This window comes from Microcaecilia unicolor, chromosome 13 (assembly GCF_901765095.1).
Source record: "Microcaecilia unicolor chromosome 13, aMicUni1.1, whole genome shotgun sequence".
Taxonomy (NCBI): Eukaryota; Metazoa; Chordata; class Amphibia; order Gymnophiona; family Siphonopidae; genus Microcaecilia; species Microcaecilia unicolor.
Window position 1 is genome coordinate 77350 of NC_044043.1, and position 17546 is coordinate 94895.

The 17546-nt window shown below is 45.5% G+C and overlaps 1 protein-coding gene across 1 annotated transcript in view; it reads right to left on the bottom strand.

Moving 5' to 3' along the window:
• Positions 1–1679: 1679 nt before the first annotated feature.
• The window catches only part of PITPNM3 (PITPNM family member 3), a 724998-nt gene continuing 709131 nt past the window's right edge, over positions 1680–17546 (bottom strand). The window contains exons 18-19 of the mRNA XM_030185997.1: positions 6323–6451; positions 1680–2217 (exon numbers count right to left, since the gene is read on the bottom strand). Coding sequence (XP_030041857.1) covers positions 1909–2217; positions 6323–6451 — 438 coding nt within the window. The 3' untranslated portion in view covers positions 1680–1908. The remainder of the gene's footprint in view (positions 2218–6322; positions 6452–17546) is intronic.

The following is a 17546-nucleotide window of genomic DNA, read 5'->3' on the forward strand; positions in this document are numbered from 1 at the left end:
AGATTGACCACTGTTGGAGACAGGGTCCCAGACCTGGCTTTGGTCTGACTCAGCGTGTTCTTATACATATAACAAAATCTGTTTTAAATTATCCATTACATGTAACATTGTAAAAATCTAGTAATGAAGAGTAAATGCTTAATTGTGAAAATGCCCATCCCAACAGATTTCTACGAGTTTTCCTAAGATCAGTTCACTTTCTGTACACTAGCCTAATCTGATATCGTATGCCCCCATTAAACTGAAGTAGATACTTGTTCATGTTTGACAGGAAGCATGGAGGTTTCATAAGCATCCTGAATAAGTGGTAAAACAAGATTCTAGTTCTGTTGGGTGAAGGAAATATAATACTTCTACGACTTTAGCACCAAAGAGGAGTTCTGTTCACCTCAGAAACACTATCCAGGCAATATTCAGCCAGCAGCGGTCAGCTAGATTAGCTGCAGATATTCAATGCTGGGGGCACAAAATATCAGGGGCTAAATCCTGAGGGCAGGCCTAAGCGGGAGCTTAGGCGAGTCCCGGCCACTATTCAACTGGTCCTGCATAAGACAGTTATGCAGGCTCTGAGTGAATATTGGCTGGGACACACATAACTCTATTTAAAAATTTGCGATCCTTGATCCCCCCCCCCCCCACTTCCAGTGCTAAATATCGTCCGGGACTCAGATAACTTATTTTAAATTTTTAAGTCCCCTAATCTCCCTCCTTGCCTCCTCAAAAGCCCCCACTCATTCCTACCCCCCTTCACTCAGCCTGTGAAACTCAACATCCTCCTTCCCCCATCTGCGGTCTATGTAGCTCCCCCCACTTGGGTTTACATTTGCTCCCTGGTAGATCTAGTGGGGGTATTGGGGCAGGAGCAAAGCCCCCTTGGCTCTTGTGTCCTGTGGCTGCCTGTGAAGAATGGCTGCGGCCATTTTTCACAGGCAGCCTTGAGGGGCAGGAGTGAGGGGGCTTTGCTCATGCCTCTACTAGGGCCACCAGGAAACAAATCTAGGTCCGGGGGCTGACCTAGACTGTGGGTGGGGGGGGGGGCAGTTCCGGGGTGAAGGAGGAGGATGTTCAGTCTCGTGGGCTGGGGGATGATAAAGAGGGAGATCAGGGACACTTAATTAAAAATGAACTATATGGGGTCCTGGGCGATATTCGATGCCAGGGCCTGAATAGCTAAGTGGGTGAAGTTATGACAGCTTTTGAGCTATCCTAAATCCACCCACTTAGCTTATGCGGGTCCTGGCACTGAATATTGGTAGCACCTGCATAACTGCCTGCTCCTCCCCAGTGTAACCCGTTGTTACTGCCGTTGACCTGCCCACTTTTAACGTGGGTGGTCAGCTGCTGATATTGGTGGTTGGGCGGCTCACCGTGATTTAAGTGGGCTGGAGCCTCTCCTGCCCACTTAACTCGCTCTGAATATCAGGTCCTATATTCCTCTCTTTTACTTCCAACAGGATGGTTTATACCAAGAACTGATACAACTACCACAGTTGCCTGCATGTCCGTTGTTTGCCCCTTTTCTCCCTTAAAAAAAAAAAAGTTAGACTATCAAGAGCAGCTTATAATTACCCTTTTGTATAGGCGGCTTATCCAAGCTCTTTTTTCCATATGTATTTTATATTGTAGAAAAATAATTTCATATTTTTTTAAATTCCTGTTCACTTTTGTGTGAACAAAATATCCATTTTGGTTAAAATTCTGAGAAACTTATCACAGCTTAAAAAAAGAAGCAAATTTGGCAATCAATTCAATATTCTACATGGCCTTGCAAGCTTTTGTATTTAGGGATTTTCTTTCACGCAGGAACACAAAATTCCTTTTTCGTTTCAGACTGCAGATTTGTAAACCTACCTCTATATCATCTTCCAAATTACACTTGCAAGCTTAACACGTAGCCAAACACTTTTTTTATGGGCAAGGCTCAAATTTGTAAACTCCGCTTCTAACCCAAGACATGGGAGGCAAGTGTCTATCGTGGTCTTTGTCTGATTCTGGTTGGCTTTGGGCACGTTCAGGTTTCGGGTTAGATGAAGGTGGGTCTGGCTGCTGGACAGACATAGTCCTGCGTAAGTGGTTCCTTTTCCTGAGGAATTCAGGCTGAGTGTGCAGGCCAAAGCTGCCTTTCCGCAGGATCATCCGCGAGTTGTTCTTTTTGGAACGTGAGTGATGACCAAATTCCAGTGTTGCCAAGTGTGCTGCATAACCCTCGCTGATAAACTGAAACAGAAGGCAATGAAGGAGAAACACATGCTAGGTCAGCAAAAAATAATCATCTGTTCTGGATTACTTGTTTTTTCTTAGATAAGGGGTTGCAATAAAGGGCCACAACAAATGACAGGGCTTAGTTTTTAGGGCATAAAATGCTGAGATTAAGATCATGTTGCATGAAACGCTGGTGTGGACTTGAAGGGCAAAAGTAATTTGTTTTTGAGGGCAATTTTCTGAACACTGGTTTAAAGCATGAGCCAGGTGACAAACTGGTTTATCCTTATTGGGAAAGCGCGTGTTTTCCTCTTGCTGCTGGTCCTTTTTCTTTTGTCTGCACGGCTGCTGGAACCACTGCAGGTTTAAACTTGAGAATCGGTACTTTCTGTTATCCATACAGAAAGGACCTGTCTTCTCCCCCCACCCCTGTGGCATTAAAGTAGGGGAGGAAAAGTAAATAGGGATTGCATTTTAAATCCCTGAATGTTAGGGGGAAATGGGAGCAGATTACAGAGTCCTGACCCAAATTTTCAAAAGCAGGCCCAGAGTTCTGCCCCCACCCCTCCAATGTGTATGTATAAACCCTTCTAATGCATTCAGATCTGGGTTTTCTCCCTGTTTTCTGAACTACTTTCCATCTGTGTTCACATTTTAATCCTGGAATGGATGCAGGAACATCTAGGCCCAAGCCTAGTTCCAGTATTAGCACTTCTGGCCTACCTGATCTAGGAGTGAAACCAGCTCACTGTCTTGAGATTACTTACGTTAAGACTAATGTGATATATTTTTTGATCTCCTGTGAATGCAGGTGACAGTAAATGGGCTTTCACTGTTGTTTTAAAGGTATGTGTATGAAAGCCATACAGTAGGTTATTTCTGCAATCAGATACTTGGAAAAGTAATTAGAGTGGCAAGCTTAGTGTGCCAGTGGCAGCATGACCATATGGGGAAAATAGGTCTTACGCCCAAAGGGAAGAGGGAGTGTTATCTCTAATAACAGGTTTCAACAGAACCCATACATTATGTAGCTAAAATGGAGTCTGTGTGTGGGAGGGAAAAGGGGGTCAATTTTATAACTGGGTGCCTATTTTATAAAGGCAGTACAAGTGTCTCTGTGCCTTTATAAAATAGGCTTCCAGAACTATCTGTAGTAGCATGCTTAAAATTTACAGCTTTGAGGCAGGTAATGTAATAGCCTAGTAACAAATGGCAGATAAGGACTAGCACCCCAATAAGATGGCTAAAGTTGTATCTGCTGCACTACAGAAGATGTAGGTTACCTCCTCTCTGCCTTTGTTTAAGCTTATTCCTGCTGCGCCAGGCAAGTTAACCCTTTTCTCCTTTGTTTTGCTTTCATCCCATCCTTTTTGTTTATCCCACTCCTATTTGAATTCTGTCACTGTTTTTCTTCAACTAACTCCACCAGATTTTAAGCTTACCTCCTTGTTCTATAGTTTCCCTGCCTTTGATTAAAAAAAAGTGTTTATCAAATACACACATATGCATAACAAGCAAAGTATGTTTATGTTTTGCAAAGCTACCGCCTCTGCATCCAAACTACACCCCAGCAACATCTGTGTGTAAAATAATGTACAAGAGAGTGCAATGTGTCTACATAAATGCAATTAATAATAAGATATACCACCTTTCTGTGGTTTTGGAACTACATGCAAAGCGGTTTACATAGTAAATACTGGTATTTATTTGTACCTGGGGCAATGAGTCACAAGGAGCTGCAGTGGGAATCAAACCCACCCCCCCAGGATCAAAGTCCGCTGTGCTAACCACTAGGCTACTCCTCTGTTCTCTGCATGTAAAACATGTTTTCTCATACGTTCTCATATGTGGGTAACATCCAGTGGCAGGTGGGCCAGGGCCCATCCACTTAGGGCTCAGGCCCACCCAACAGTAGCGGTAGCAAGGACCATATGTTCTGAAAAATCACAATCAAGAGCAACACATTTCTCAAATTATTTTCTACTTCCACTTTGTAAAAGGGCCCCTTAAAGCCACAGTGTTTTTTACATTTGGAGTGACAACTGGTTCATGTCTTTATAGAGAGGCTAATTCCTAAGGAGCTTATCTCAAATTCATATACTTAAATTCCTTTTAAACTTTTGTATCAAAATCACTCTATTTAACATATAAACTACTAGAAGATATTTTGTGGATTGTTTTTTGGGACCATATTTACTACTATGCAAGTACATAACTGCATTACTTGCAATTGCATTACACACACACAAAAAAGAATGCAAATAGCAGCCCCCCAATCCCTGGTGGTCTAGTGGTATATTCAGGACATGAGTGATTCCCACTTGCTCTTGCCCGTGTTAGCTGTACTCTCAAAATGGGTGCCGTGACCTGTAGCGGCAGTCTTATGAGATTGCCAAAAGAGGTCTTGCCAGCCATTTTTGAGAGCAGAGCCTGCATGGGAAAGAGCGACTGCCCTGACTACATTCCTAGACCTCCAGATATTGTAAGATAGGTCCAAGGGGCCACCTACAAGTGGCCAGGGTGGAGGGGCAACTCCTGTTCGGAGGAGAGGGGGGGGGGAAGAGGGAGGGAGACAAACAGGAGAAATAACAAATTTTCAGCTTCCGCAGAAAACACAATCAATTTTGACTGAAACTGAGCAGAAAAAGTTTTTTGGACCAGTTTCAGCACCATAACTGAAATTTTGTCAGGCTGTATTCTAGATCCAGCCCAAACGGCACACAAAAGCTGATGACAAATTTTACACTATCCTGTAGGTTTAAAGATTTATATAAAATACACATGTACACTGCAATTCCACTTCTGTTCATTCTACACTATTGCTTAGGTACAGATTGTGTGTATGTGGATGAGCAATCTTATAAAAGCCTTTGTTCACATATTGTATAAAAGTGGATTTATTTATAGAGAAAGATGTAAATAATTACCCCCCTCTGTGGCCCCTGGCCAAAGCCCAAGGCCATGGTGATTGGACCAAAATAACTGGGAGTGGATTAGACAGCTACCTGGGAACTCTGTGGGAAGCCTCCCAGGTTCATGGGAATCCCCACCAGGTCTGCGGAAATCCCGTGGTGTACAATTCCTCCGGGATGCCTTATGCCACGGTCACTGGTGCCTCCTCCTCCCTGATCTGCAGCATCGGGTCACCTGATCTACAGGTGCGTGTGACAGTTGGGCGGCCTACTAGTCCCACCTGATACAGCACAATACAACTCCTTTTTCTGGGAGTGCACACAGAAGAACAGAAGACTGGAGTCAGAGCTGCACACAGTAGGAAACTGCCTTGGAGCTGCACATGATAGAAGACTTGGAGGAGCAGCCTACATTCCTGATAGAGATATATTCTGCGCAGTAATGTGGTCAGGAGAATTGTTGGTAAGTATCTTCAATTTATACAAATGACTCAAAAATATAGTTAAGTTTTAGGGGGAAGAAAAAAAACTATGCGCTCTATGTAGGTGCAAGGGGAAAAAATGTTTTAAAGCATAATTCTCAAAAGATTGCATTTTTATGGATTCACTTTCACTGGCTCATATGGCCTGTGTTAAGGCATTCCATGGCATTTCCCATGCTTTGCATGTTAGAACCTTGAACAGTTTTTATCCAACTGGGACGTGAGATATTAAGTTGTAGCAGGACACGACAGTCCAATATTCCTGACTGACGTTATTGTTCTCTCTCTTGGTGGTGAGCCTCTGATTTGAGGTTGGGGAAGGGGTATTGGTTTGGTGGATGTTTGTGTTTATATTTTCATTAAAACTCAATAAAAACTAAACCTTCATAAGTAGTTCTTTTTTTTTTATGAGTACAGACAGGGATGGGCAGTGGTGGAGGAGATTCCAGCAGGGATGGGTGAAATTTCTGTCCCCATGCAACTCTCTAGAGTGGATATAAAGAAAGGCAAAATTGCATAGGGATTTTGCATGGAGTGATCATTCTTATTCCACTCCCCCCCCGCTAACTAATGTTGGTTGATTAAAGATTTGGTACTAGAGAGTTACTAAATGGAACAGTAAATGTGAATCCCTCTTCTCCCCTAAGATACTACATCACTAATTAAAATTCTTATTATAGAAGAAAACACTTTGTATATTTAAATGCAAAGCAAAAATGAGCTCACCTGACACTGATTCTGGTACTTTTTTGCTGGTCGTCCAACAATATAGATCTGAGAAGAAGAGAGTCCCAGGACATTGTACACAGAGATATCCTTCATTGAGCCATAAGCAGCACAGATTTTAATGTGACACTGAAATAAGAAGCATCAAATCGTGAGTGTTCATTTTGTGGTATGTGCATGCCTAAATCATTGTTTCCCAAGTCCATGGATAGCATGAACGTGATTTGCATATACTGCCTCCATTATATGGCAAGGGGTACTCCAAGTCTGGACCTGGAAAACAGTGGCCTAAATGATGTACTCAGAAAGCCATACACCCCCTTAATCTAATGCAGTAAGGCGCATGTTTACTAGAATATGTGCTAACCTCTGCCAGTAGCTACCATGTACTAAAAATCCCATGTTAACTGCTTAGTGTGGGGTATGGTCAGACATTGTGCATAAAACTGTTCATTGTAGTCATAGCACATTAATTAGTGCTTGAGGTCACTTGTGCAGTGAACACAGGTGCACCTAAAACCTCAAGAGATGTCATTAAGTGAATCTGCTAAATGCCAAATTAATCTATGATAAGGATTAAGGAACTTTGTGTGGTAACTGCTGTAGGGGACATGCTGGAAATGCCCCCAACAATTACCACACAGCCTTTGCACTTGCCACACGTTAATTTTGGCCTGTGAAAATCTTACTACACTTCAGTCAACAGGTCCCTGTATATACTAAATTGTCACAACACTAAATTTCAAATGAAAATGAAAAATTACATCTTACCTGATAATTTTCTTCCCGTTAGTCACAGCAGATGAATCCAGAGATTTGTGGGTTGTGACTGTCTACCAACAGGTAGAGATAGAGAGCACTGACTTAACTATGCCTTATAGGATGGAATGCTCCTCGGCCTGCCAGCATATCTCGTAACAAAGCAGAAGGAAAATACAGTGAAAAAACATTGCCCCTTCCTTACAGAAATCCACATCTTTTTCAAAACATCCAATAATGAATTCCTAGAATAAAAAAAAGAACAAAACAGATAATGCAGCAAAATCTTCCTCAGGATGAAGCCATCCGGGCCACTGAGACTATAAAGAGCAGGTTGGGACTCTGGATTCATCTGCTGCGACTAAAGAAAGAAAATTATCAGGTAAGATAATCATTCTTTATCATCAGCAGCAGATGAATCCAGAGGAAATAAGGTGGGAAGTCAAAACTCCTGTGGCAAGAACTGAAGGATGCCTACTCCTGAGCTGCCAAGTTCAAGTGATAGTGTCTGACAAAGGTGTGGACTGACGAGCAGGTGCCAGACAAATTTCCTCAATAGAGACAATATAGGCCTCTGCCTAGGAAGTCACAAGAGCCCACAGAGCATGTGTACGAAGCCGGTCCGGAGTCTATTGACCAGAAAGGATATATGCTGAAGATATAGCGTCCGTAATCCAGCGTGCAATGGTGGCTTTGAGGCCGCCTTCCCTTTCTGAGGTCCAGAAAAAAAGCATGAACAGATGATCTAAATGACAGCAGCAGCCAAATATTGCATAAGAGCTCGCTTAACATCAAGGAAGCTCAACAGCCGAAAATCCGACGGATACTGGTCCTCACAAAAGGATGGCAGAAACAACGGCTGGTTAAGATGAAAGGCGAAGACCACTTTTGGAAGAAACGACAGAACTGTGCGGATTGGGACCCCCACCTCTGAGAAATGGAGGAAAGGATTCATGCAAGATAGGGCCTGCAGCTTGGAGGCCCTCCATGCTGACAAAATAGCAACAAGAAACACCAACTTGAGTGTGAGATCCTTAAGAGTGGTCTGCAGTAACCGGAGGAGCAAATTAAGACTCCAGTCCAAAAAACAATGGTTTAATGTGTGGCACACCCTTGAGGAAACCAACTATTTCTGGTTGTGAGGACAGAGAGGAGCGAGAGACTCGACCCTGATAACAGGTGAGAACTGTGACCTGCACCTGAAGGGAGTGACTGCCAACCCTTTCTGCAACCCATTCTGCTAAAAGGCCAAAATCTGCAGTAAAGCAAGACTTGAACAGAGAAATAGCCCTCTCTGAGCACCAGGACTCAAAACCCACCAAACTCGAGCATACACTGCCGAAGTTGAACACTTTTTAGCTTGAAGCAAAGTAGTAATCACCGGATCTGAACAACCTTTCTTTCTCAACTTCGACCATAAGACCAAAGGGGAAGAAGGGATCCTCCATCTGAAGAGGACCCTGGCAAAGATGACCAAGAGAAATTGGAAGCCGAAACGGCTTCTCCACCAACAGCCTGATCAAGTCCATGTACCACGGCCATCTGGTGAGACTGAACTTGATGCATCACCTGGTCTATCACTGGCCATGAGGGAAAGACAAAGCAACATGAACTTCAGCCACGGCTGAAGCACAGCATCTAGGCCGTTGGAGCCATGCTTTTTTCCTGCTGAAGAATCTGTGAACTTTGGCATTGCATCAGGTCACCATAATATCCAGCCCCAGAGTCCCCCACTGCCAGACGACCAGCCGAAATGCCGATATAGACAGTTCCCACTCCCCTGGATCCAAGGTGTTCCTGCTCAGAAAGTCTGCCTGAATATTCGTCGCCCCCATGATGTGGAGCTGTGGAAATCTGTGGTAGGTGAGACTCCGCCCACTGGAGAAACAAGTCCACCTCCCTGGCCAAATCACGGGCTGTGGGTGCCTCCCTGCCTGTTGATGTAAGCAACCGTCATGTTGTCAGAGAGGACACGCACTGGTGTCCCTGCCACTAATGACCGAAAAGCCAGTAGAACTTTGTGAACCACTCGAAACTCCAACCGGTTGATGGATCATTGTGCCTCTCATGGACCAGAGACCTTACACACATACTGAGAGCAACATTCGCCCCCCCCCCCCCCAACAGACTGGCATCGGTGATCACCACCATCCACACGGGAGGAGCACCACTGAGCAAATTGCTGTCCTGCAACCACCAGCCCATACTGTGATGAGTTAACAACTGCCACGGCAGATGCCACCTGCAATCCTCTGTCACCGGAGATGAACAGCTTAAAAGGGACTGCTGAAGGGGCCGCATGTGAGCCCGAGCCCATGTAACCACCTCTAAAGCCACAGCCATGGATCCCAAGACTTGGACATAATTTCAGATTCAAATGCCGCAAGAGGCGAATCTGACCATGCAGCTTGAGCCATTCTGCTGTGCCCAGTGCCAAAGAGAACCCCCAGGTATTCCAGTTTCTGTGTGGGTACGAGATGGCTGTTGGAAACATTGATGACCCAGCACAAGGACTGAAAGAGCCAGTACCCAGGAAGTGGCCTGCAAACTCTCCTGCTCTGACAAAGCCCCGATGAGCCAATTGTTCAGATAGGGATGAACGAAGATACCTTCCTACCTCAAGGCGGCCGCCACAACCACCATCACTTTGGAAAAGGTGCACGGCGCTGTGGCTAAGCCGAACAGTATCGCTTGGAACCGAAAATGCTGCCCCAGAATCGCAAAGCAGAGAAACTGCTGGTGCAGGGATGTGTAAATAAACCTCTTTGAGATCCAGGGCCATGAGGAACTCGCTAGGCTGAACCGCCACTATGACCAATCTCAAGGTTTCCTTGCAGAAATGTCTGATCTTTAGGAAGCAGGTGCCCTTTTTCAGGTCTAGCACTGGATGATAGGAGCCTCCTTTCTTCGGCACCACAAAATAGATGGAATATCGACCATGACCTTGCTCCAGTGGAGGCACAGGAATCACTGCCCCCAACTTCTGCAATTGCAGCAGAGTAGACTGTAGTGCCGCTCCCCCCCCCCCCCCCCGATTTTGGGCCATGGTGTACGGGGAGGCCAAGAAAAAAAATTGACAATGGGAGAGGAGAATTCTAGTTTGTAGCTATCTTGAATAAGTTCCAAGACTCACTGGTCTGTAGTAATTTTGGCACACTCTTTGTAGAAGTGTGATAGCCATCTCCCTATCGGAGATAAGTGGGCCAAGATCCCATCAGTGGGAGGGGCGAGGAGCAGAGGAAGGCCTGTTAGAGGCGCCGGAGGTGCGCTTGTCTGTACAAAAGGACTGTTTCTGCTGATATCTGGACTTTGAAAAAAAAAGAAGGCCTGCCCGATACTTCTTACCATCCCTGAACTGAGACCACACAAGTACAGATTTAGAGGAGGTTCAGGGTTTGTCCTCTAGAAAATGCTGAGACTTGGAATCCCCAAGGTCCTTGATCAGCTTCTCCAACTCCTTCCCAAACAGAAGCTTGCCCTTAAAAGGAAGCTTAACCAGGTGCTGCTTGGAAGTCACGTCCACAGCTGAGTGGCGCAACCATAATAAACAGTGGCCTGTGACATATGTTTGGCCAACGCTCAGACCAGATCATACAATGCGCATCTGCTAAATAGGCCACATCCATTTCCACATCTGGAAACTTGGGCGAAGGCTGTGCCCCAAGTCAAAGAAACTAGTGTCTGTTGCAACCAGAACAGACAAGCCCAGGATGCATAAGAACTGAAGACAGCTACCTGCAGCAGAAATCTTGAATGAAAGTTTCAGAGCAGACTCCAGCTTGCGGTCTTGCACATCTTTGAGGGCTCTACCCCCCTTCAACCGGAAAAGTTGAAGCATCCATAAATGTAATTTGTCCAGCTCCTCCTGCGAGACATAGCCTTGGCTACTCGAAAGCCCGCATCAGGAGTAACCCACTGCGCAGAGGTAAGCTCTTGCATTGCCTTGTGAATCGGAAAGGCTTTGGGTGGCTTTTTGGTGCTAGCCATCTTGGGATTAGAGGAAGCTGCAGACTGCGCCTCCTGGGAAGAAATATTGAAAGCCTGCATGGCTTTTGTGATACATGCGGACAGCTCTTCTTTATGACAGATCTGCACCTATGTGGGATCATCTACTTCATCTGTTAGAATCTCCCCCTCCTCCAAACTGTCCAGACCGTGAGCTGATAATGAGGCTGTGGACATGTCTCCTTCAGAGGGGTCAGGATCAGGAGGGGTCCCCGATTCCTCATCAAGCACCTCCGTTTGGACTCGGGAGCACTGTGCTTAGGAGGAGGTGGTAGCAGAGGAGCTGGCAAATCTGGAAGCACTAGACCCCCGGAGCTGCATGCTTAAGTAAAAGGGCGCAATGAAGTAATAAGACAAACTACAGGGAAAATGGCTCAGCCCCAAAGAGGGAAACCCCTGAAATGTCCCCAGACTCATCTCCAGAGGTACCATCACCAGACATGAGCAGTAGAACCGCCGTAAATACTATGGGATCAACACCACAGGAAGGCAAAATGGCTGCTGAAACTGCAGATGGAAGTGAGGACAGCTGCACTTCCCTTGCATGGGAAACTGCCACGCCAATCTCGCTACCTATGTCCTTCGGTGCTTCAGGGCCATAACACCCCCCCTCCCCCCAGGATAAAGCCCTGATGCTGCTGTCCACTTCCCACAGCGGAAGCAGCATTTTACTTGTTCAACAGCCATAGGAATGAAAGAGTAAAAATGCGAGTGTCCTGAAAAAAGGGAAAATGTAAAGGTACCCTCAGTAAGAGAGCCTGAAGCCTATCCCCTCAGAAGCCAATGCTGTGTGCAGACTTGGAACCAACCTCTCCCAGAATTGGCACTCTAGCACTTGGGGACGTGCCAGAGCCCAGCAAAGCAGAATGCCTGCCCTTTTTTTTGTTTAATGCAGTGGCAATTCTGTGAGGAAAGAGAAGGTGGGAAACGACTACAGAAAGGGGGGGGGGGGGGAGGACCTGGTGTCACCAGGCATACCCCCTAAAGCTGACACCATTCCGCCAGAATAGCCCCAAGTGCTACTGAACTAGAAAACAAGAACAGGAGCTGCAGTCAGAAGAAGCCAAGAGCCTGTGGAAAACCATCTATCTACCTACTGGAGATACGGAATGCTAGCTGGCCATGGAGTATTCCATCCTATAAGGCACAGTTCAGTTCTGTGCTCTCTAGCCCCACCTGCTGGTAGATGGTCACAACCCACAAATCTCTGGATTCATCTGGGCATTTATTTGGCTGGAGGGGTAAGAAAGTATAGGTGAGGATCATGTAATTAGATTAGGAAAAAGTGCTGATTTGAGAAGAATTCTCTCTTACACTAGGTGCTAGATTTGACTACACCAGAGCTGGATTAAGGGGTGGGTCAGTGAAACACTAGTTTAGGGCGCCCAAGCTTTAGGACACTGAAAGCCTTCTCAAAGACCAGGAAGTGCCTTGTCTGTTTCAATAATGTACAGGTGCAAGCAACCCAATAATGGTTTTAGGCAAGCTGAGCAGTGGAACAAGCTCCTGCTGCTGTGCTCAGCATTTTCAAGTGACTGGGAATGATGCAGAGGCTGAATGAGTGTCTGGCACTAGAAAAGGGCTAATGTTGATGGAACTGGAACTGGCAGTGGGCTAATAGAGATGATGGAACAGGAGTGCCAGGTGATGATAGAACTTGGGCTGAGTATTGGGAGTATATGTAGGAATTTAAGGATTAAATACATTAAGTATTGCCATACTGGGACAGACCTAAGCTCCATCAAGTCCAGCATCCTGTTTCCAACAGTGGCCAACCCAGGTCACAAGTACCTGGCAACAACTCAAAATAGTACAATACATCTTCCCCAAGTCCATTTTAATAATGGCTTATGGACTTTTCTTTTAGGAAGCTATCCAAACCTTTTTTAAACCCCACTAATCTAACTACTTTTACTACATTCTCTGGCAACGAATTCCAGAGTTTAATTACACGTTGAGTGAAGAAATATTTTCTCCAATTTTGTTTTAAATTTACTACTTTGTGGCTTCATTGCGTGCCCCCTAGTCCTACTATTTTTGAAAAGAGTAAACAATTGATTCATGTCTACCCATTCCATTCCACTCATTATTTTATAGACCTCTGTCATATCTCTCCTCAGCCGTCTCTTCTCCAAGCTGAAGAGCCCTAACTGCTTTAGCCTTTTCTCATAGGGAAGTCGTCCCATCCCCTTTATCATTTTTGTTGCCCTTCTCTGAGATCCGGTGACCAGAATTGTACACAATATTCGTGGTGCAGTCGCACCATGGAACGATATAAAGGCATTATAACGTTCTCATTTTTGTTTTCCATTCCTTCCTAATAATACCTAACATTCTACTTGCTTTCTTAGCTACCGCCGCACACCAAACAGAGGATTTCAACGTATCATCAACGATGACACCTAGATCCCTTTTTCCTGGTGGGTGACTCCTAATGTGGAACCTTGTATTATGTAACTATATTTTGGGTACCTCCAGTGCTTTTTTTGTAGAAAAAAAGGTGCCGGTACTCATTATGGGCGGGGTCACCACATATGGCTCCACCCCTATGATAGCCACACCCACATTAACCACACCCCCTATACCAGCCATGGCGCATATACAGTGGGGGAAATAAGTATTTGATCCCTTGCTGATTTTGTAAGTTTGCCCACTGACAAAGACATGAGCAGCCCATAATTGAAGGGTAGGTTATTGGTAACAGTGAGAGATAGCACATCACAAATTAAATCCGGAAAATCACATTGTGGAAAGTATATGAATTTATTTGCATTCTGCAGAGGGAAATAAGTATTTGATCCCCCACCAACCAGTAAGAGATCTGGCCCCTACAGACCAGGTAGATGCTCCAAATCAACTCGTTACCTGCATGACAGACAGCTGTCGGCAATGGTCACCTGTATGAAAGACACCTGTCCACAGACTCAGTGAATCAGTCAGACTCTAACCTCTACAAAATGGCCAAGAGCAAGGAGCTGTCTAAGGATGTCAGGGACAAGATCATACACCTGCACAAGGCTGGAATGGGCTACAAAACCATCAGTAAGACGCTGGGCGAGAAGGAGACAACTGTTGGTGCCATAGTAAGAAAATGGAAGAAGTACAAAATGACTGTCAATCGACAAAGATCTGGGGCTCCACGCAAAATCTCACCTCGTGGGGTATCCTTGATCATGAGGAAGGTTAGAAATCAGCCTACAACTACAAGGGGGGAACTTGTCAATGATCTCAAGGCAGCTGGGACCACTGTCACCACGAAAACCATTGGTAACACATTACGACATAACGGATTGCAATCCTGCAGTGCCCGCAAGGTCCCCCTGCTCCGGAAGGCACATGTGACGGCCCGTCTGAAGTTTGCCAGTGAACACCTGGATGATGCCGAGAGTGATTGGGAGAAGGTGCTGTGGTCAGATGAGACAAAAATTGAGCTCTTTGGCATGAACTCAACTCGCCGTGTTTGGAGGAAGAGAAATGCTGCCTATGACCCAAAGAACACCGTCCCCACTGTCAAGCATGGAGGTGGAAATGTTATGTTTTGGGGGTGTTTCTCTGCTAAGGGCACAGGACTACTTCACCGCATCAATGGGAGAATGGATGGGGCCATGTACCGTACAATTCTGAGTGACAACCTCCTTCCCTCCGCCAGGGCCTTAAAAATGGGTCGTGGCTGGGTCTTCCAGCACGACAATGACCCAAAACATACAGCCAAGGCAACAAAGGAGTGGCTCAGGAAGAAGCACATTAGGGTCATGGAGTGGCCTAGCCAGTCACCAGACCTTAATCCCATTGAAAACTTATGGAGGGAGCTGAAGATGCGAGTTGCCAAGCGACAGCCCAGAACTCTTAATGATTTAGAGATGATCTGCAAAGAGGAGTGGACCAAAATTCCTCCTGACATGTGTGCAAACCTCATCATCAACTACAGAAGACGTCTGACCGCTGTGCTTGCCAACAAGGGTTTTGCCACCAAGTATTAGGTCTTGTTTGCCAGAGGGATTAAATACTTATTTCCCTCTGCAGAATGCAAATAAATTCATATACTTTCCACAATGTGATTTTCCGGATTTAATTTGTGATGTGCTATCTCTCACTGTTAACAATAACCTACCCTTCAATTATGGGCTGCTCATGTCTTTGTCAGTGGGCAAACTTACAAAATCAGCAAGGGATCAAATACTTATTTCCCCCACTGTAAACAGACATCATTGAAAATATTATAGTACTATAGGAGAAAAAAATAACGTGATTTTTTTTCATGATAAATAATCTCTGTAAGCTCTTACAGCTCCTGTATACCCAGTGCAAAATAAGACAGCCAATGTAAATTCTCAAATTGGACATATTACAAACACTAAAATGAAAATAAAATGATTTTTTTCTACCTTTGTTGTCTGGTGACTGTTTTTCTTTCCATATTGGTCCCAGTCTGTGATTCTGCTTTCCTTTCTTTTCGCTTAACTCTTCTGTGCCATTTGTCATTTTTGTCTCCTTTTTCTTTGCTTTCTTCAATATTTTTCAGGCTCTCTCTCTCTGTCCAGATTTAATTCATTCTCACTATCCATTCTTTAATTTCCTTCATCTACCTGTGGCTTTTCATCTTTTCCTCACCCTTGTTCTCCCCATGCCCCTTCCTCTTATTCTCCAGTCTTTCTCTATTCCCCTTTTCCATCCAGCAGCTCTGCTTTCTCTCCCCATCCTTCCAGTGTCTCCCCTATTTCTTTCTGCATTCTTCCATCCAGCGTCTTCCCTCTTTCTCTCCCCATCCTTCCGTTTTCCCCCTCTCTCTCCCCATCCTTCCATCTGTTTTTCCCCTCTCTCTCCCCATCCTTCCATCTGTTTTTCCCCTCTCTCTCCCCATCCTTCCATCTGTTTTTCCCTCTCTCCCCAATCCTTCCATCTGTGTTTTCCCTCTCTCTCCCCAATCCTTCCCTCTGTTGGTTTCCCTCTTTCCCTCTCTCCCCAATCCTTCCCTCTGTTGGTTTCCCTCTTTCTCTCTCTCCCCAATCCTTCCCTCTGTTGGTTTCCCTCTTTCCCTCTCTCCCCAATCCTTCCCTCTGTTGGTTTCCCTCTTTCTCTCTCTCCCCAATCCTTCCCTCTGTTGGTTTCCCTCTTTCTCTCTCTCCCCAATCCTTCCCTCTGTTGGTTTCCCTCTTTCTCTCCCCAATCCTTCCCTCTGTTGGTTTCCCTCTTTCTCTCTCTCCCCAATCCTTCCCTCTGTTGGTTTCCCTCTTTCTCTCTCTCTCCCCAATCCTTCCCTCTGTTGGTTTCCCTCTCTCTCCCCAATCCTTCCCTCTGTTGGTTTCCCTCTTTCTCTCTCTCCCCAATCCTTCCCTCTGTTGGTTTCCCTCTTTCTCTCTCTCCCCAATCCTTCCCTCTGTTGGTTTCCCTCTCTCTCCCCAATCTTTCCCTCTGTTGGTTTCCCTCTTTCCCCAATCCTTCCCTCTGTTGGTTTCCCTCTTTCTCTCCCCAATCGTTCCCCCCCCCCCTCGCCGGCGACACTCCGGGCGAGTCCTGCACTTAGTTGTTTTTTTTTAAGACTCAGAACGTGCGAACGATGCAGCCGGCAGCGATTGAAAGAGGCTGTCTGGGCTGGCGTCTGCGTCGGAGCTTCCCTCACCCTCTGCGAGTCCCGCGAAACAGGAAGTTGTAACAACGAAGGCGGGACTCGCAGAGGGTGAGGGAAGCTCCGACGCAGACGCCAGCCCAGACAGCCTCTTTCAATCGCTGCCGGCTGCATCGTTCGCACGTTCTGAGTCTTTAAAAAAAAAAACTAAGTGCAGGACTTGCCCGGAGTGTCGCGGGGGGGGGGGGGGGGGGGGCCAGGCGGGCAAAAAAAGGTGCCGGTACACCGTACCGTTGCGTACCGGCACAAAAAAAGCACTGGGTACCTCTTTCCCACATACATCACTTTGCACTTGCTCACATTAAACATCATCTGCCATTTGGATGCCTAGTCTTGTAAGGTCCTCTTGTAATTTTTCACAATCCTCTTGTGATTTAACAACTTGGAATAACTTTGTGTCGTCAGCGAGTTTAATTACCTCACTAGTTATTCACATTTCTAGATCATTTATAAATATGTCTAAAAGCAACAGTCCCAACACAGATCCCTGGAGAACCCCACTATCTACCCTTCTCCATTGAGAATACTGACCATATAACCCTACTCTCTGTTTTCTATCCTTTAACCAGTTTTTAATCCACAATAGAACACTACCTCCTATCCCATGACTCTAATTTCCTCTAGAGTCTTTCATGAGGTACTTTGTCAAATGCCTTTTGAAAATCCAGGTACTCAATATTGACCGGCTCACCTTTATCCACGTGTTTGTTCACCCCTTCAAAGAAATGTAGTAGATTGGTAAGGCAAGATTTCCCTTCACTGAATCCATGTTGGCCTTGTCTTTGAATCCATGCCTTTGAACATGCTCTATAATTTTGTTCTTTATAATAGTCT